General features: G+C 39.3%; 2 protein-coding genes across 12 annotated transcripts in view; one reads left to right on the plus strand and one right to left on the minus strand.

Annotated features, from left to right (window-relative positions):
- The window catches only part of FLT1 (fms related receptor tyrosine kinase 1), a 178,879-nt gene extending 173,701 nt beyond the window's left edge, over window positions 1–5,178 (plus strand). The window contains exon 30 of the mRNA XM_081130787.1: window positions 2,315–5,178. Within this exon, the coding sequence (XP_080986913.1) occupies window positions 2,315–2,513 (199 nt within the window). The 3' untranslated portion in view covers window positions 2,514–5,178. The remainder of the gene's footprint in view (window positions 1–2,314) is intronic.
- A 6,234-nt stretch (window positions 5,179–11,412) lies between these two features.
- Window positions 11,413–20,281, minus strand: part of PAN3 (poly(A) specific ribonuclease subunit PAN3) — a 140,214-nt gene continuing 131,345 nt past the window's right edge. For 9 of the 11 annotated variants that reach the window (XM_081129980.1, XM_081129973.1, XM_081129977.1 and 6 more), the window contains 2 exons: window positions 16,893–17,031; window positions 11,416–14,321 (listed from right to left, as the gene is read on the minus strand). In XM_081129980.1, the coding sequence (XP_080986106.1) occupies window positions 14,181–14,321; window positions 16,893–17,031 (280 nt within the window). In that variant the 3' untranslated portion in view covers window positions 11,416–14,180. Of the gene's footprint in view, window positions 14,322–16,892; window positions 17,032–20,281 lie in introns of all 11 variants that reach the window. The other 2 variants (XM_081129975.1, XM_081129978.1) reach the window with 2 other exon arrangements.

The following is a 20,281-nucleotide window of genomic DNA, read 5'->3' on the forward strand; positions in this document are numbered from 1 at the left end:
AAAACAATCTAGCAGTTCCTCAAAATGTTAAGTGAGTTACTCTGTAACTCAGCCATTCCATTTCTTAGTATATACCCAACAGAAATGAAAACTATGTCCAAACAAAAACTTGTACACCAATGTTCAGAGCAGCATTATTCATAATAACCAAAAGTAGAAGCAACTCAAATGTCCATCAGTTGATGAATGAATAAATAAAATGCTACATATCCATTAAAATAGAACAGTTATTAAAAATAAAAAGTATGAAGTACTGATACATGCTACAACATGGATGAACCCTGAAAACATTAAGTGAAAGAAGCGAGTCATAGAATACTACAAATTGTATGATTCCATTTCTGTGACATGCCCAGGACGGGCAAGTCTATAGAAATGGAAAGTGGGTCAGTGGTGTCTAGGCTGTGGGCGGGAGGCGTGGGGAAGAGGGGCAGCTGGGTATACTGATGGGTGTGTACAAAAAAATCACTGACCGTACACTTTACATAGGTGAATTGTATAGTATGTCAATCACATCTCAACAAAGCTGTCATTTAAAAATAAGCAAAACAGGCTGGATTTGCTGACCCTCATCTAAAAGGGCAACAAATGCCTCCAAGCGACATAGCACAGCTCATGAACCACAAGCCGCTGGATAGGAATATTTCCAGACAAACATCGGCACATTTGTTTGCTTTTACCACAAGCACAATAACGGTACCAGAGTTAAGTACCCTCAGCGTACTCAGGGTACAGCACATTAGAGGACACCGCTGAGGAGTGGGTGGCAAGGTGCAGTATACCATGGTCTGTTGTGTCCTTCCTTGGAACACTTCAGAAAATGGGTGGCAATGTTTATCTATATCTTTCTAAAGAAAGGAACGCCATTAATTGCATCTTCTAGTCTGAGACTAAAAATACAGAACACGGGCCCTGGCCCAGTGGCTCAGTTTGTTGAGCGTTGTCCCATGCACCAAAATGGTTGCAGGTTCAATTCCTGGTCGTGGCACACACCTGGGTTGCGGCTTCAAACCCTGGTCAGGAACCCTGCAGGAGGCATCTGATCCATGTTTCTTTCTCTCTACCTTTCTCTCTTAAATCGATTCACATATTCTTATGTGAGGATTAAAAAAATACAGAACATGGAGCAAACTCTTGATGGGCTAGCTCAGAGCCAGCCCAACTAATGTGGTGACCAGTACAAGGTCCTTTCACCCTCATCATAGCCATTAAAGAAAATATGAAAGGACAAGTGAAGCTTTTCTTCCTGTGTGTCTGGCTTAGGCTGGACTTAAGATGCAGGACCCAAAAACAAGTTGCTTCCCCTTTGAGACTGTCAGTGAAGTTCAGTCCCATCGCTTAGTTTTCCCTTCTAGAATGCAAACATGATAGGGAGACAAATGCACTAACCTTTTTGTATGAAGCTCTGTTAGTTTCTTGAGGCCATTGTAACAAATTACCACCAACTTGGTGGCTTAAAATTAGGAACTTATTCTCTTGCAGTTCTGGAGGCCAGAAGCCCAAAATCAAGGTGTTGGAGGCTCTGGGGGAGAACTCATTTCTCGCTTCTTCCAGCTTCTGGTGGCCCCAGGCATTCCTTGGCTTGTGGCCACAATTGCTCCACCTTCACATCACCTCCTCCTGTCTCTGGTTGTAAATCTTCCTCTGCCTCTTGTATAAGGATACACGTGACTATTTAGGGTCTACCTGGATAATTCAAGATAAGCTCCTCCTCTGAAGATCCTCAGCTTAAGATCCCAAGGATTTGGCACCAACAATTGGGGGAGCATATCATGGTAGCTAACTGACCCAAGAGTGGAGGAGAGCTATCCTCAAGTCTTGGGAGTTATTTTCCTCCTGAAATTATGGATTTGCATTACCTCATCACGCGGTCCAACCCCCAGGCAGGGGGATTCATCCCTTTGCCCAGTGACATGAAACTGGTAGTAGAGAGGCAGTGTGCAGCTCTAGAACAGTCTGATCAGAGATTGAGGTGGGAGTCAGCAGCCATTAGCGCTAGGACAGTTATGAACAAATGACAGATTAAGGAAGAATGGACTCAGCCCTGGCCGGGTAGCTTAGTTGGTCAGGGCTTCGTCCCGATACACCAAGGTTGCAAGTTCAATCCCCAGTCAGGGCGCGTACAAGAATCAACCAATGAATGCATAAATAAGTGGACCAACAAATCGATGTCCACCACCCCTCTTTCCCTCTCTCACTTTCGCCCCCCTCTCTAAAATTTAAAAAAAAAAAAAATTTTTAACTTAAAAAAATGTACTTTGGTGTGATTTCAAGAAACTAAATTTGTATATTTGATGTGTTTTTTTTTCTTTAGCTTGAGAGTAACCAGTAAGAGTAAGGAGTCGGGGCTTTCTGACCTCACCAGGCCTACATTCTGCCATCCTGGCTGTGGGCACATCAACAGAGGCAAGCGCAGATTTACCTACGACAACTCTGAGCTGGAAAAGGTCTCATGCTGCTCTCCTCCCCCAGACTACAACTCAGTGGTCTTATATTCCACGCCACCTGTCTAAACTGTGACACAGCCTGATTTCTAGAACCACATGCGTATTTATAACCCCAGGAAACAAGCTTCTGCCAGTATTATACACATATAAATTTACACCTCTACCTTTCCACAGGGGCTAGATGCTTTCTGTGATTTTTAACAGTGCTTTTTTCTTTTGACTAACAAGAAGGTAACCCCAGATAGAGTAATGGTGACAAGTAAAGGCCACTTCTAAACCCTCACATTACTCAGTGTGTTAGAGAAATTCTTTCAAGCCCAAAGACTTCCTGCTCTTTACCCCCAGGCCTCAAGGCCTGGGACGATTCAGGAGACACGCTGACCATGTGACGCTGCACAGACCACGCTGGGCCAGCAGCTGCAGCCCTGGAACCAGGGACAGCAGTCCCCAGCTGGCCTAAGAAAGCCTCTGGGGCCCTCCAGCATTCATGACGTGTAAGGAGGAGAAGGAAAGGGAGGAATGAAGAAAAAAACAGGACAGGGCACAAGAAAGAATTTGAGCTGGACCATGTGGAAGGAGTGAGAGAGGGTTACCAACCAGGCCGCTCCAGTGGCTTCCAAAACCCTACCTGACCCATTCCATTTGAGAACCCAGGCAGAACTGATAGATGAGGGGACCTTTCCTGGATTCTGGGGGGCAAGAAAGGAACAACAAAGCACATTTTAAAACATTAGCTACAGAACTGGTTCTCTGTCCATTCCCATATATGGCACATTTTTTATTTCTAGCACTGAGGCTGGTGCTCAAATCTGAGCCCATACTGCTGGCCCCTCTAGCAGGATACACTGAACACTTACCCTGGGCTAAGCTGGCCTATTAGTTCAGGGCATATAGTATATTGCTCATAGTAAGCTAACTGGAGCCACTGACTGGTCGCCAGATTCTACTTTGTGTGTTACTGTATAGTGAAGACAACTCAATGTTCTGTATTAACCCGTTTGTACAGTTAGTTATAAAAGGAAGTGAAGAGAATTAAAATGCAGCCTTCTCTCCACCGAAACTAGGACAGAAGGCAGGCAGATGGGGCCAATGAAGCCCCGGTGCCAACCCAGCCAGCACTGCCGCAGTTGGGCCCAATGGATAGGAGTCGGGGTTTTATTTAATGGGGGTTCCACTATCCAGTCTGTTTCCTGGGAAGATGTGTTAGAGCCTTAACCAAGGTTTATTAAGCACTTTATGCTCCTTGAGAAAAAGGTGATATGTAAGATATTTCTGGAATCAGGACTCAGGACATTTATCAGCCATCAATAGGAGAAAAGCCTCTTTGCATCTGCCTTGGACCTTGCCTTGGCCTGAGGACAACAGAAATAGGGAGCGGGGTACACAGGCTGCCACGCTTCAGGGCGAAGGGCCCTGCGCCTGCCGGGGCTGTTTGACGCTCTGATTTAGGCTGTTCGGGGCCTGTCAGAGCTGGACAGGCAACAGTGAACTGCTGCTTCCGGTAGAGAAGGTACGGTTCCCAGTGCACGTGACCTGACTCTAGAACCTGAAACACAAGTAAGAGAAGCGTCCTTCCCGCGTCAGTCTTCAGGGTTCTTTGTGTGGAGATGGGGATTCAGCACAGCCCCAGTGAGACGGTGGCGCCTCCGGCCGGCGCAGCAGGGAGTCGGGCCTCTCCGCCGAGAGCCAAGGGGCGGGGGAGCTTTGCCCTTCCTCCTCTTTACCCGAACAGCACCGGTGACAACTGGCGGTAGCGTAAACCAGGTGACCAAGAGGTTAGACCCAGGGAAGGTAAAAAGACCTCACTCAATTCTCTAGTTTTTTCAAATCAGGTTAAGGATCCAGCAATTAGTGAAAACCAGGAAAAACCTTAGCTGTATGTATAATGCCCTGAATTCAATAATCCCATTCTTAATCACTGAGACCTTAGTAGAGCCATCTCACTGAAAGGCATAGGAATCAGATGCACCGTCATTCAGTTTCTCACGCAGACTCAGGCTTGTAGCCTGCATGAGTCTGTCAGTCAAGAAAGGTTCCCGCCTGGAGTCTTGACACAAAAAGGAAAATGGGAGCTTGTGGAATGTGTACTATGGGTAGTTGCACGGTGCTTGCCGTAGGCAGGTTCGTTACAACAGCACTGAGAATTGAAACGCTAACTGGTGGTGGTGTTAGAATCATTTGTCACTTGTGACAAAAATGGTTGGCAGTGACCAGGAGAGAACCAGCACTTCCTTTCAGGATTTGTGAGCTAAGTGGAAGCGCAGGGGTGGAAGGGGACCTGCAAGTGTAGGTCTCATTTGTCTAAGAAATGATGCCCACACCTCATCGGAGCCCATGCAACATCTGTCCAAATCCTGAAAAACGTTACTTAGGCCTCGCTCATTTAGGCAAATGATTTGCAGGACACGGGGAGCTGGCATCACGTCCTGGGTTAGACCTACACTTCCCAGCTTGTAAGAATATCAAACACGAAGCTTATTTGCCAGCCCCTTTCAGTTAACTGGAGAAGGAGTGCATCTTTGACTGACAGTGGTAGTAACTCTATGTATATATATGCGTGTGTATGTGTTTTGTGCAGAACTATTTAAGGAAACTGGAATTTTGAAGTTACTTTTATACAAACCAAGAATGTATGCTGCAGATATCAGACATCATTTGGTTCTTTATATTTAGTCACTATGAATGTATTTTGTATACTATCTTCATATAATAAAGTTAACTTCCAAAAACATCTACGTATTTTCTTCCTAACTTGCGTATGAGAACAGGAGTTATAGGTTTCCCTGGGGGTGGAGAACTGGTTTTCTAGGAGATCTCATTAAATACCAATCATTAAACAGCACAAGATAGAGCAAGCACTGCTAGAGAGGGTAAAGAGCTTTCTCTCAACACTACAAAATGGCTGCTCTTAACAATCCGGATGCTGCAAACAGTAAAATAAAATCAAACTAGGCAGCTTGCCCAGAAAACTAAACACTAAAATGAGGGCGATCACAAGTAAAACGTACAGACTGAGTGCTGCAAAGTGCCCTCAATTTAAAAAGAGGCAGGCAAGCCGTGGCCAATATATGGCTAAGTGGTTAGAGCATCAACCTTCAGACTGAAGGGCCCTGGGTTCAATTCTGGCCAAGGACACGTACCTCAGTTGCAGGCTTGATCCTTGGCACTGGTCGGGATACGTGTGGGAGGCAACCAATTGATGTGTCTCTCGCATCAATGCTTCTCTCTCTCTCTCGCTCCACCTTCCACTCTCTCTGAAAATCAATGGAAAAAATATCAAGTGAGGATTTTTTAAAAAAGGCAGGCTTTTCCAAACACTAATTTTCAGCTAATATACAATTACCATCATTACAGGGTTTGTGTGTGCACTAGCATGTGCGTTTGTATTAGAGGTCCTGTACAGGAAACCATACAAAGTAATTAGGCAAATGCCTAAGACAAGAACCTCCCTAAGAAAAGTACAGCAGCTAAGTATTCTCCCATTTTGTTTTGTGAATTAAATCCTAGGAAGAGAAATAAAGAATTCAGATAATCACTATCAACATAAAGTGACCAACAACACATTGTCTTAGGAAGTGGTCATACCATCATCTTCTTATTAACATTATAAGTAACTGGATTGGAGAGACATTGTAAGGGGAAAGATCTGTTATCTTCCAGAAAAAGGCAAAAAAAAAAAAAAGTTAAATGACTACTCTCAGTGAATGTATGGTTAACTAAAGAGGGCAAGAGGCATCTTCAAAAATTTTTAATTCTTTAAACATACTGGGTTTTCATAATATGAGTACAGTCACTCATTTAGGCAGATGATTGGAAGAATGCTCGAGGAACTGGCGTCACGTCATAGTTTAGAAATTTTCTCATGACTCTAGAAACTTACAGTTCATTTGGGAATAGATTTTTTTTCTTTTCTCCAGCAGAAGAATGGTTCAGTAAGGTTTACTGGAGTCCTTGGTGGTAAACATATTACCAGACTTTTGGATTTCACAGGCCAAGAAAATTTTCAAAAATATCCTGGATCCCAACACAGGGATGACTAGTTTTCTATTTTCTGCACTAAAGACATTTAAGGGCAAACAAGGCAAAACAAACTAAAACCAACTAGATGCCACTAATGTTCTATTTCTTGAGTGCTCACTTTGTGATAATTCGTTGAGCTATACACTTACTTGCGGATTTGTGTATGCTATTCTTCAATAAAACATTATCTTAAAAACCCCACTTAAAAGACTATATTAACTTTATGTGCCAGCAACTATTATAAGTACTTTAGAGGAAAAAACTCATTTCATTTTCAAAGCCATCCAGTGTGGGAAAACTGAAGTAATCAAGAGAACTTCAAAATCCCAGCGTCGCATCTACCCTCCTCCAGCACCTGTGCTCACACACTCTGCCTTCCCCTCGGGGTAGCCAACTCAAGTCACAGTGGGGCACTCGACCTTCCTCACCTACATAGGACACTGCTCCAGCAGTTCACCACTTCTTCACCCCCATCAGTTGCCCTTTCCACTAGATCATCTCTTATAAAAGAAGTCACCTCCCTGCTTTCACCTTCAGCTATCCCCCTTCTCCACTCCTCTTTACAACAATATTCCTTGAAGGAGTTGGTTATACTCCTTGTTCGGATTCCTCCCCTCCGGGCACTTTAAGCCCCCTCGAGCCCCGTGTTTACTGTCACTGAGACTGCCCCTGACCAGGTTATCAGTGACCGCCATATTGCTAAACCCAATGGCCCATTTTCAGTCTCAATCTTTCTTGACCCATCAACTTGACCCTTATCCCTGAAAACACCTAAATACCTTTTAACTTTGATCCCAGGACATCACACATTTTCTTCCTATCTCACTGGTTACTGATGTCTCTTTTACTGGTTTTCTTTTCTCTAACCTTTGAACATTGTTCCAGTTACCCCAGTGCCCTGCTCTTGTACCTTTTCTCAGTCTACTCTAACTTCCTTCATCATCTCAGCCAGTCTCAGGGCTGTGTGTGACATCTGTATGACAATGACTTGTAAGTTACACATACGGGCCAGATTTCTGCCCTAACCTCCAAAGTCGTATGTATGCAAGTGCTAAGTTGGCATGTCCTCCAGATGCTGCAGCAGGCTGTGTTCTTCCAAAGATAGCTGCAACAGTATCTCCTGAATCCCACATGACCTTCCACAATGCCCACTTGTCACTTCCCCATTAAATTCCTCTCCCCCAGAATCATAGCTGGCTTTATGAGTCGCTTGTAATCAACAGAATGTGGCAGAAGTGACACTGCATGACTCAGAGGCCAGGTCAAGAAAAAAAAAAAAATCATGCCTTTTGCACAGTCTTCTGTTATATTCATTCTCCAAGGGCCCCCCTGAGACTGTCAACATGCGCAGACAAGCCGAAGCCACATGGAGAGGCCATGATAGGTACTTCCAACAACAGTCTTCCTGAGCCCAGACTTCAAAGTCATTCAGTTCAGGTGCTAGATCAGATTTCAGCCCCCTACCACTGGAATTTTCCCATCAGAGGCCTGAAACATAATGAAACAGAGAAGCCATCCAGCTGTGCCCTGCCCGAATTCCTGACCCACAGAATCTCTGAGGATAATAAAATGGTTGGTTTATGCCATTAAGTTTGGAGTTGCTTATGACCAAACCAGAACGTGTGCTAAACATCTCAACCTTAACAGGCTCCAGACCAAACTCCCAGTTGTCCTTCCTCACTTCCCTATCCTCCCTGCCCTCCCACCCCCAAAACACTTTGTTCCTACAATAGTCTCTTTCAATTCAGTACAATCCTCTATCCCGTCAGTAGTAGACCAAAATCTTAAGTCATTTCAACTTCCTTCTTCCTTTCTTCTTCCACAGCCAGTAAATTGGGACATCTAGTGGGCTCTACCTTTAAAATAGCCTGACCTGCATGGCTCAGTGGCTAAGCCTCGATCTATGAACCAGGAGGTGACAGTTCGATTCGCAATCAGGGCACATGCCCAGGTTGTGGGCTTGATCCCTCCAGTACGGGGTGTGCAGGAGGCAGGTGATCAATGATTCTCACCATTGATGTTTCTCTCTCTCCCCCTCTCCCTTTGTCTCTCAGATATCAATGAAAACATGTATTTTTTAAAAATGTAAATATATTCAGCCCTAGCTGGTTTGGCTCAGTAGAGTGTTGGCCCACGGACTGAAGGGTCCCAGGTTAGATTCTGGCCAAGGGCACCCACCTCGCTTGCAGGCTTGATCTATGGCCCCAGTCAGGGCATGTGCAGGAGGCAACTAACTGATGTGCCTCTCTCGACGTTTCTCTCTCTCCTTCCACTCTCTCTAAAAAGCAATGGAAATACCAGCTTTGGGTGAGGATTTTAAAAAATTAATTAAAATATATTCAGAAAAAAATTAAGAGTAGGTAATGGGGAGGCTTTTGTTTTATTTTTAAAAGCCAAGTTTCTAATTATAACCATTACTTGTTGCTTTGGCTTTATTGCAGTGATTTTCAAAGGTTACTTTTTAAAGATTTTATTGTACTAACTGCACTACGTTGATATTTTTAAAAGCAACTTTTTATATAAACTTTATATATAACTTTTTATATACCACTACTGTAAATGGAAAAATCATTTTACATACCACATCTAACAGATAATGAATATAATTAAAATAAAAATTTAAACATTAGAAATTTTAAGTAAAAATAATGTGAACAATTTATTTTAAAAAAATAAAATTTTATATATATATTCGGCATCTAGTCACTTCACCCCACCTCTCCTGTCAACCCTGGACAAATCCCTGTCATCTTTCCCTTGAAATATAGCAGGAGCTTGCTAACCAGCAGCCAAAGCGATCCTTTTAAAATGCTGTATCATGTTATTCTGCTCCAAATCCTCGGCAGCTTCCCCTTTCACTGGGAGTAAAAGCCAAAATGGTCTTAACAGAATCTACAAGACACTCCAACCCTCATTACCTTTCTCTCTTCACTTCTGACTCACTCTACTCTAGCCACACAGCCTTCCGGCCATTCTTCAAATACTCCAGGCACATTTCCAGACCTGGAATTATTTTCCCTCAAATATTTGCATGGCTGCTGGCTTCTTTACTCCAAGTCCTTGCTCAAATGTGAGCCCTACTACACAAAACATCCCATTTGAAATTTTATCGTCACCACGATACTCCCCAAATCTAGAGTTGCAAGATTAAATACAGGATGGCCAGTTACATTTGAACTGCAGATAAATATTTTTTTATTGAATCTATTGAGGTGATACTGGTTAATAAAATTATATAGATTTCAGGTATACAATTTTTTAATTCATCATCTGTATACTATATTGTGTGCACCACTCCAAGTCAAGCCTCCTTCCATCACCATTTATCCCTCTTTAGGCTCTTCTACCTCCCCTACCCCTTTTCTCTGGCAATCACCATACTGTGTCTATGTCCATGAGGCTTTGTTTTTTGTTTTCTTTGCTTAATCCCTTCACCCTTCTCACCCAGATAAATTTAACATAACTATGTCCCATGCAATACTTGAGATAAATTTATGCTAAAAAAAATTTTGTTTATCTAAAGTTGAAGTTCAATTTCGTGTTCTGTATTTTTATTTCCTAAATCTGGAAACCCTATCCACATCCTTTACCCTACTTTCTTTTCTCTCCATATCCATTATTTCCTGTTAGCGTATTGTATATTCTGTCTTCTTCCTCTAGAATAAAAGTGCTGTAAAAGCAGAGATTTTTGTCTATTGTAGTCAGAGTTATTCGGTTGGTTCCTAGAACAATGCCTGACCTATAATAAGCATTCAATAAACAGTTCATGAATGACTGAACCTCAATTCATCCAACTGTGGCACTGAGTGGGCAAGTGGTTTACCCAAGATCACAGAGCTCTATGTGGCAGAGGCAGTATTTGAACTCAGGTAGTCTTATTCTGGCAAGCTGGTTTATTAACCACTGTGCATATTATTTTAAATAAATTTTAAGGACGTGCATTTTTAAATTCTCTACCCTCCCCTCCCCATCCAGCTCATTGATATAAAGGATGTTTTACAGATGGGTCCCTAACCATGCACTTGCTAAAGGTGAAGAGAGAAAAAAAAACAGTTTCTGACCATTCCAAGCAGATGAAAACAATAAAGCTATAGCATCTCCATTTGCCAGAGTGTAACATCTGCTGAACTTTAACAGTATTTTTAATGTTTTCTCCTATGAAATTTAAACCTAAAAGATCCCTAAACCCATCCTCAATTCTAGGCAGACTAGTCTTCTCCATGAATTCGTAATGGTCATTTTTAGTTTATATCTGATTCTATGGATTTTTTTCAAGATCCTTTCTACATATAAGACCTTCCACACTTTCTCTCCTTTCTCTGAATTCCTAAAACCAACTTGCCAGTTCCTTCAGCTGAAAATAATCCCTTCTTCTTTATTCTAGTTCCCCTTCACCTGTCTAAAGTTCTATCACTTTCTATTCTGTACAGTATTTTATTAACTTTTCATTTCAAACATACAAAACCACCACAAAAAAACCCACAAACCCACAATGAACACTCAGTACCCAGATTCAACACACATTAACATTTTGCCGTATTTTCTTTATCTACCTTATCTTCTGAACAGTGCTTCTGAAGGATTTGGGGGAAGAGACACGCTTTACCTATATAGTAAATTAAGTACTGAAAAGACTAGCTATGTACCATTCCCATCCTTTCACATAAGTACGTCTTCTCTCCTAAACTTTGCTGTAAGCCATGCAGTATATAAACACATTTGAGTACCATTATACATACTGTAAGTAACAAGTACTCATATTTGCATTTTTAGTGCCTCGAACAGATCCAAGTAGACATTTAACAGATACTTGATAAATCAATAAATCTACCACCATTTCATCCAAAGCCCAAAAATTCCTCCAAGACAGGCAAGAAATAGCCTTTTAAATTCCCATCATTCAACAAATCATCTTTTTAAATAAACTGATAACAATACAAAAAACAAGTTTCTTCTGTAATTCTTTATTAAAAATACTGCTGTACACATAGAGACTGAAAACAGGATTAAAGATGAATAACCCATATTGAGATCATGACATTAGAACTTAACATACTGGTGCTTTTTAGGGAAGTTGTTGACATCCAAATCACAGAACCAAGGTCAAAAGCAAAATACAAAGGTACCCTCAAAAATATTTACAATGAAGTAAATACAATAACAGAATTTAAAATAGGTACAAAAAATAGAAATGACCAATGCTACATGATTTCAAGGGTTGTCCTTTCTGTGCTTTCTTCTATTATAACAGGAAGGTATGGGAAGTTTATATCCTTAATTTGACTATTCGCAGATATTAAAATCTTCCTATTAATTAAAAAGACTAACCTTTAGACAACCTCTTAAATGGAATTACACATGGAAAAGAGGGCTCCCCCAAAAAACACCTAAGCAGAACTAAGAGTTCTACTGAAAACCATTCCCAATAAAAACTAAATGAAAAATAAATATAAAACAAAGCTTAAAAAAATATGTATTACCTGACACCAACTGTTTTCAGGCTGATGATATTTACTCATGAAAACATATCAGCTGTCTATCTTTTATATTCAAACTAAGTCCTGAGGTTACTAGGGGCTGAAGCAAACTAGCCATTTATGACACAAACATTCTTGGGTTTGTGACTTGAACCTGCCTTGCAGAGGGAAGTTTGCTGGTCTATACAGAATGAGAAATTCAAGCCCTGTTTTACCCCTGCCCTTCCTTAGCTTTCGCAAAACATTGGTCCACAAATTAAATTTTCAAAAAGTTCCCAGACCCCCAAAACTAAAATAGATGATCCCCTTTCATTTTCAAAGAAAACAATATTGGAAAAAATCTCCAGCCCGCTTATAAATTAAGCATTTCATATTTCTTCTAGAATACAAGTAGTTCTTTTTTGTACAAAAGAATTACAATACGATTTGTCAAAAAACATATAAAAAGACAGCTGCTCTTCCTCAAATACATGAGCTAATGATAAAAGACTTTTGCATGTTAATGTCTCCAAGTTCCTGTTCCTTTTACTTAAAAAGAACATCACGGTGGCAAATGTTAATTATCCTTTGAATATTGAACATTATGTTCTTTTAAAATCCCTCCAGATCAAATGCAATCATTGATTTTCTTTTTAACAACTGATGCTACCACATGTGGACTCAAACACACTCGTGTCTCTAGTCTTCAAAGCTTTTAGGTGAAGAGAGGTGCTTTTACTTGATGCGAATCTCAAGGCAGAGAAAATCATTTTAAAGCTTATAAAAAGTGAACAGAGAAATATTAAAAACTTCTCTGAAAACTACAAACATGTATAATTATTAAAATTGAAGACCATAACATCAGTTGCAAGTGCTTGGAAGTCTTTCCTGATCTTTTGAGTTTCCACATTTCTTCAGTTGCATGGTGAGCACCCAGTGCTAGTAAAACATTCAGTGCTGGGAAAGGAGATACAGTCTTCATTACTGTTTTTTAAGAAAGAAAATTCCTATGTATTTGGCAGTCTCTGGTATCAAAGTATAAGTATTTCATTAACTAGAAATTCCATGAATACCCAAGTTTGGCGACAACTGCACATCCAAATATTAAGAAAGATGAGAGGAGGAAAATTCCAAACTTCTGAGAGTGACTTATTCAGGAATATACCACATAGTTATTATCAAAAGTCCTATGACTTTGGGCTAAGCAGTGACTGCGAAGGCACAGCAGATTGTTATCCCTCCGGATTCAGGCTTTGTAAAACTTCAGAAGCTCTTGATGCCAGACCACTGCTGTGTTTAGTTCGTCATCTGAACAGTGTCTCTGTGTCTGTATCCAGTGTAAAGTACCATAATAAAGCTGTGGTTCAAAGAACAAAACTTTATACAAAAAAAGCAAACTGGAAAGAGGCTAAAGCAATATACTCCTGAACTTCAGGCCTTTAACACAATTCCTTAATTTTTTTTTTCTATTTAAAAAAGATTGCATAAATGTAAATGTATCTGACTAGTAGGGAAACATCTTTTTTACAAAAGGCTCTGTTAAATTTGGAGCAAAGAGCTGTATGTGCACCTTCAGTTACTGTTTATCCAATCCTTACAGAAAAGATTTAAATCAAGTAATAGGGGAATTCATATCTAACAATTCACTGATATTTTTCTTCATGTGTTCTTAAAAAACTAAAAAAACCCAAATCTCAATTTGAACTAACAGTGGGTGGCATACAGAGCTGGCATACAATACTCTTAGAAGAATTATGCACTATACTGAACTTCTATGAAAATATTTACCTGGTCCATTACATTATTCAGGGCAACCCATCCCCAAAAGAGCAAATTCTGCAACCCTCAGTGACAAAAATGCTGCCCAGCATTGTTTCCCCAAAATGTCCTTGCAAATAGATTCCCTTAATAAGTATACAATGTGGCAAAAGTTCAAAGATCAGAAAAAAGTCTTTAAAAAATTAAAATTAGTGCATATACAAGTGGAAAAAAACAAAGCTGAAACATCATTCACCTAATGGTGCTCCTTAATCTGAAATAAATTCTTCACAGATATGGCCCCAATGGCAGCCACTGCTCTAGGATGACTGAAAGTCTTCCTTTCACGTAACAGTGTACCTGACTGAAATGCACGCAGCTCTGCTTATCTCCTGTTTGTTTCCCAGATGTGAAATGAGATGATGGAAACAGTTCAGCTGTAGTGCAATTCGCTATTGGTTAAGTTCCTCAGCCATGTCCTGCGTGCTGTTAGCAAATACTACAACTGACCATTGGCAGCCGCAATCAGTTCTTGAAAAGTGTTTTCAAAGCAGCGCTTTAAGTCACTGTAAGTCACCACAAGTACACTCTTCTCATCTCTGGAAATGAGGCTTATTTTCTCTGGCACACCAGCATCTAACTGAAACAGATACATAAATTATGAAGTTCACACAATGCACAAGATTATCTACTTTAGCACAAAACTTGCGATGAAGATAAACATTTTAAATTTTTTTGTCACATTCACTTCTGGACATACATAAATATTTTATATCACTAATCAGCAGGAACACACTTTCAGCTCAGATGCTTTTCACACAAATGCTGCCCTATGTTTCCCCCATCTTTCATGCTTTTCCTAATTGCTTGTATTATATACCATAATTTAATTATTCCCTATCTCCCAATTTTTTTGTATCACAAATTGTAGTGCAATGAACATATTCATCCATCTACTTAATTTTTTTCTTCTGTAGAATTACTTCCTTAGGGGACTTAGAAGTACACTGAATCAGAAAGCATGAGTAAATTTACAGCTTATTACATACAGCCAAATTGCTTTCCAAAGGCTATCAGATACCACTGATTTATAGGTTGTACCAATTTAGCAGCAACTCCATATCAAATGAGTACCTTTCTGTTTTAATTTACAATGTTATTAACATTACCAAATGCTTTCATACATTCATTTTTGTTATTTCCACCTGTGTGAATGCTAGTTTTTTGGTCTTTACCCAATGATCTATAAGGATTTAGCAGGAATATTTTAATGAGGTCTCTATAAAGTGTAAACACTAATCCTCAGTCCATCAAAAAACTTATCTTGTTATGGTCTTCACTTTATTTTTGTTAATTTTCAATGTCCATTTATCCTTTTTGTTTTTTAATTCATTAAAATGTTTAAAACTAATTCTAAAGACTCAAACTTTCAAATCATTTTACCAGTTAATTTTAGTCATTATTTCCACCAAAATAAAATATGTTAAATTTTAATTTTTATATCATCAATATGGCCATACCTCCTTTTTAATTTATTACTCTCTTTTCTAAATTTAGAAAATTGTCACACTTTCAGATTTGGAATAGATTTTATTTACTATTAGTTATTTTATAAAATGAAATAGAATTTTCTTCAAATTTTCAATTATCCTAACAGTCATTTAAAAATTTTCCCTTATGACATCTGTCCCACCCTATTCCACCACACGTACATGTCAGTGTTTATATCGGCTCTATACAGGAAGTCACTGGCACTTTGATACTATGGACACTATTTTCTAAAATTTGGGAAAATTATTCTCCTCTCATTGCTCAAGAAAAAAATGTTCCCCTTAAGAGAAAATAAATATATAAATCATATTGGATTAGTTCAACAGCACATAGAGTTTTGCTCTGTATTAATGTAGGTTATGACAATACTCTCTAAAGAGTTTTAAGGAAATTCAAACAAGACAAAGTAGTGCTTAAAAACAAAACACCGTATTTTCCCTGGAGGGTTAACAATGTATATTACCAGTTCTAAATCATGTGACAGAGCAGGTATTTTCTCCCCCAGTGCTTGTCATTTAGGGACAGTTGAGACCAGGGGACAGCAAGTGTTTTCTATAAAGTGTATAGTAAATGCTTTAAATTTCAGGGCTATATACAGTCTCTGTCACATATCCCTTCTTAGTTTTGGTTTTCTAAAAACAATCTTTTAAAAATGTAAAAACAATTCTTAGCTTGCAGGCTATACAAAAACAGGCCATCAAATGTATTTGGACCACAGGCGACAGTTTGCCAACCCAGTTTAGATATAAACCTATATCAAAGGCTAGGATTTACTTCTGGAAGCCCATTCTAAGCTATGTAATTCTAAGTAATCCACAGGAAAGTGCATTCCTTCCTTCCTCTGTAAATTGTATCTCTCTTAGCCCTTTCAAAAACACAAAACTTGCCTCTCAAGTAAATTTATGATATATCTTTCACCTAATTTCCCATTTATAATGGCTGGGCCTATTGACATTACTAGTACTGCGCTTTTAGGATGATTATAACACTTGATTAGTATACCCGTAATTAATAGTAAATGAACTGATAACATGCAGGACATTCGACATGATTCAGAATGACTTAGAAGAAAGGAATTCAATATTTTAAAAATAGTTAAGCACAGAATTATTTTGCTATTTTCCCAACTCAGTTGTTTTATTTGGTATAACAAAATAACATATAAATAAAATACAGTATAATGGGGTTGGCGAGGCAGTCATTTTGTGACATTTACCACAATAAAAAAGATGCACAATGAACATTTAGAAAAAAATCCTATTCTAAAAATCAAGTAGAGCCCTCACTGGTATGGCTCAGCTAATCAGAGCCTTGTCCCATACACTGAAAGGTCATGGGTCTGATTCCCAGTCAGGGCACATACCTACGTTGTGCATTTGATCCCCAGGGTGCACATAGGAGGCAACCGATCAATGTTTCTCTCTCACATCAACGTTGCTCTTTCTCCCTCTCCCTTCCTCTCTCTCTAAAATCAGTAAAACCATATCCTCGGGTGAGGATTAAAAAAAATTAGAGACATCTAAAAGTTATTAATAAAAATGTCTTGTAGACTATAAAAGAATACACATCTTAATTTCTTAAATCTCTCAGTATTTATAGAAAATGCAACTCTACAAACTGTAAACAGCATTTATGTCTTGAAAATCCAGATACAAATTACCTTGTTAAGACAAGAAATGATATGACTGAGGTCAATCCATGGAGCACCTGCTTCTGTCACTTGATGAAAAAGATGATCCCTAAAGAGTTTCAACAGATAACGGTCTCCAGTCTCTGACCAGGTAGGATCCTTCTGAAACCTGAAGAAAGTAGTATTTTACCTTAGTAACTCATGCTATATGCCACATGGCCATATGTTTATTCTTCAGACTCAAAACTAGCGATTTTATTTTATCCAATAAATAAAGGGCTTTTTGTGTTGGGGTGTTTTTTTTTGCCTCGAAAAGTTATAGGGAGGCTAAACAACCTCATATTTTATGTTCATATTGCTCAGATTTCTAAAAAAATAATTTCATTTAACATGCAAGTATATGAATACTAGTTTCCAATTCTCAAGGACAATCACCCTTTATACATCCCAATTTTAGAATCGCTTCCTTCTTTAGGCCCCAACCATAGGTAAGACAGGGAAGAAAGAAATGTCTTTAGGTATCTTCAGAAATAGGTTAAAGAGATTATCCTCCCACAACCTCCTACAACCTCCCACCCTTAGGTTAGAGTACAGAGAGATGGTAAGGCATCTGTTTACTGGCCAGCATAAAATAGAAACCTGTTTAAGAAACAAAAAGGGGATAGATCTTGGTTTCCTACTCGTGTGTGATGATATGAAAGTGTACTGTGAAGAACTGGAAAGCTGACCAGATTACCAGTTAGTTTTCAGCAACCTTTGGGACTTATGGTCTAGAAGGGAAAACCAACATTCAAATAACCAAAGTGAGTTGTAACTGCATATTTAAATAATGCAATTAAGAAAAAGATATAATAGAGAACAGACACATGAATTCATCTGAAAGGTAAGCATAGCTTTCCACAGGAAGCAGTGGATGCTCTTCCCAGAGGAAGGATGCTCCTGAGTCAAAGGCATCAGTATTTCCAAAGAACAGGGCATGGGTCACTTAAGAAACATAAGAAAGGTCAATGTGGATGGATGGGGTTGGATGAGAAAAGGCTAGAGAGAAAAAGAAGTACAATGGGAGGGTCAGAAAGGAAGACCAAGGAGGAGAAAGAAAAGACAAGGACAATGAGTGAGAGAAAGAAAAAAGAGGAGGAAATTAAAAGAAAAAACGGCAGATCTGAAGCACGGATAAGAGAAAGGTCATATTATGTAGCCTTTGGTTACGTTAAAACATTAGTCTGCATTCTACGAATAAGCGGGGAACCCACCACATGGTTAAACACAATTACATGTGTGCTTTGCAAAGATCACCCCAGGGACTTTCAATTAAAATTGATTAAACACACCCATTTATCTGTTCCCTTTCAAACCCCCACCAAATCAACCATAAATGTCTTTAAGAGGGTATAAGTACACAAGGATAGAGGGATCAAAAGCAACAATAGGAGACATACACACAAAAAATCACAGGAATTTGGAAAGTAGAAAGCAGACAAGTAAGTGGTGTGACTTAGCAGAACTGAATAAAACTGAACTCTAATGCTACAGGGGGCACAGAAAGGGGAGATCACAAGAAGCCAGCCGTAGCAGTGAGGCTCGGGCTGACGTCATTAGGTACCACTCAAGGTGCCTATGTGAACTGAGGCTGGAAACAGCAGAGTAATAAGAGGTTCCATAAACAGCAAACAGATAAGCCATCTCTCAACCAGGAATCTTTCTAGACAGGGCGAACAGAGAATCTCCAGCCTCCAGTGTGCCAGGCAAAGCAGGAGCTCAAGAGCTGAGGGGTGGTGGGTAAGCCTATTCAACCAATACTTTCCCGCCCCTTAGCTTCCCAAACCTTGAGTTTGGGGTTTACACTATAGAGAGAAGGTTGGAAGATTCTTTTCTGGAGATGCTGACTTGCCCAACAGAAATACTGACATTTGGAAGTCTACCAAAAACAAACAAAAATCATACCAAACAGTATCACACATTCTGCTTTTTCACAATTTCTGCCCCCACGAGGAGCTTTGCATTAGCTCTTTAGGAAAAAAAAATACAGATGACTTTAAAGAGAGAGGAAGGGAGAGGGAGAAACATTGATCGGCTTCCTCCTGCATGCCCCCTACTGGGGATCAAGCCCAAAACCCGGGCATGTGCCCTGACCGGGAATCCAACTGGCACGGGATGACACTTAACCAACTGAGCCACAATAGCCAGTGCTAGGACCTCATTTTTAATATAAATGGACAGCCAAGCATCAGAAATGCTCTGGAGAATAAAACAAAGCAAATTCTTGTTTCCTATGATATACAGAACAGAACAAAATTTAAAACGAAAACTCTCTGACCATCTTGGAGAAACCAAATTTAGATGCTATAAGAGATAAACAGTGCAAAAAGTTCTTGAAAATTAAAAATATGACAGCAGAAATTTAAAAATTCCAAAAAAAAACCTAGAAAAACTTTTCATTTTAGACAAAATAAGTTGAGATAATTGCCTAGAAATTAGAACAGAAAGATATGATACAAAAAAGAGAATATTAGAAAATCAGTTGCAAAATCTAACATCTGAACAATGGGAATTTCAGAAAGAGAAAAGAAGCATCAAAGAAACAATGACCACAACTTCCCAGGAGTAAACAACTGGTTTCCAAGATGAAAAGAGCTCACGTGTTGATTCAGCAGAATGAATTAAAAACCCACACCAAGGCACATCAGTATGAATTTCTGAACATCTTCCCTAAAAGCATGGGAAAGAGGGGAAGGGTTTGGAAAGAAAATGGCTTTAAATCTGCATGGAAGTTAAAAAGACTATGGAGCAATAGCTCAAACCCTGAATGAGACAAACAGTACTATTACTTAGCTATGTACTACTAGAGGCATTAGCCAACACAATCACTCAAGAGGAATTAAAAGTATAGAAATTAAAAAGGAGGAAATGTAACTAACAGTATTTGAGTATACCAGGAAACCCAAGAGAATCTAATGAAAAACTGTAAGGTAACAGGGTACAAAATTTATAGAAATCTTTAATTTTCATGTAAATTTGGTAACAAGCAGTCCAGAAGACAAAATGGGGAGGGGGGGGGCGACTCCTACTTATAATAGCAATAAGAAAAAATATCTAAGAATAAACTTTTTGTGCTATAACTACATAAAGAATAACTTAAACACTGAAGAATACTAAAGTAGAAGTCAAAAAACACAATTACATGCCATTATCTTGGTTAAGAGACCTCGACATCTAAAATCACAAATGCTTCTTAAGTTTATTAGTAAACCTAACATGCTATCCTCTCAATAAAAATACCATGAGGTTTACTGATTTGTGGGTGTTTTTTTTTAACTAAAACAAGCTGATTGGACATAAGAAAGAACACTGCTAGATTTTTAAATGTCAATCATTAAAACAGTATGAAAGATGCTGCCTTAATCTAGTGGGGGAAGCTG

This window comes from Miniopterus schreibersii, assembly GCF_964146895.1.
Source record: "Miniopterus schreibersii genome assembly, chromosome: 2".
Lineage (NCBI taxonomy): Eukaryota > Metazoa > Chordata > Mammalia > Chiroptera > Miniopteridae > Miniopterus > Miniopterus schreibersii.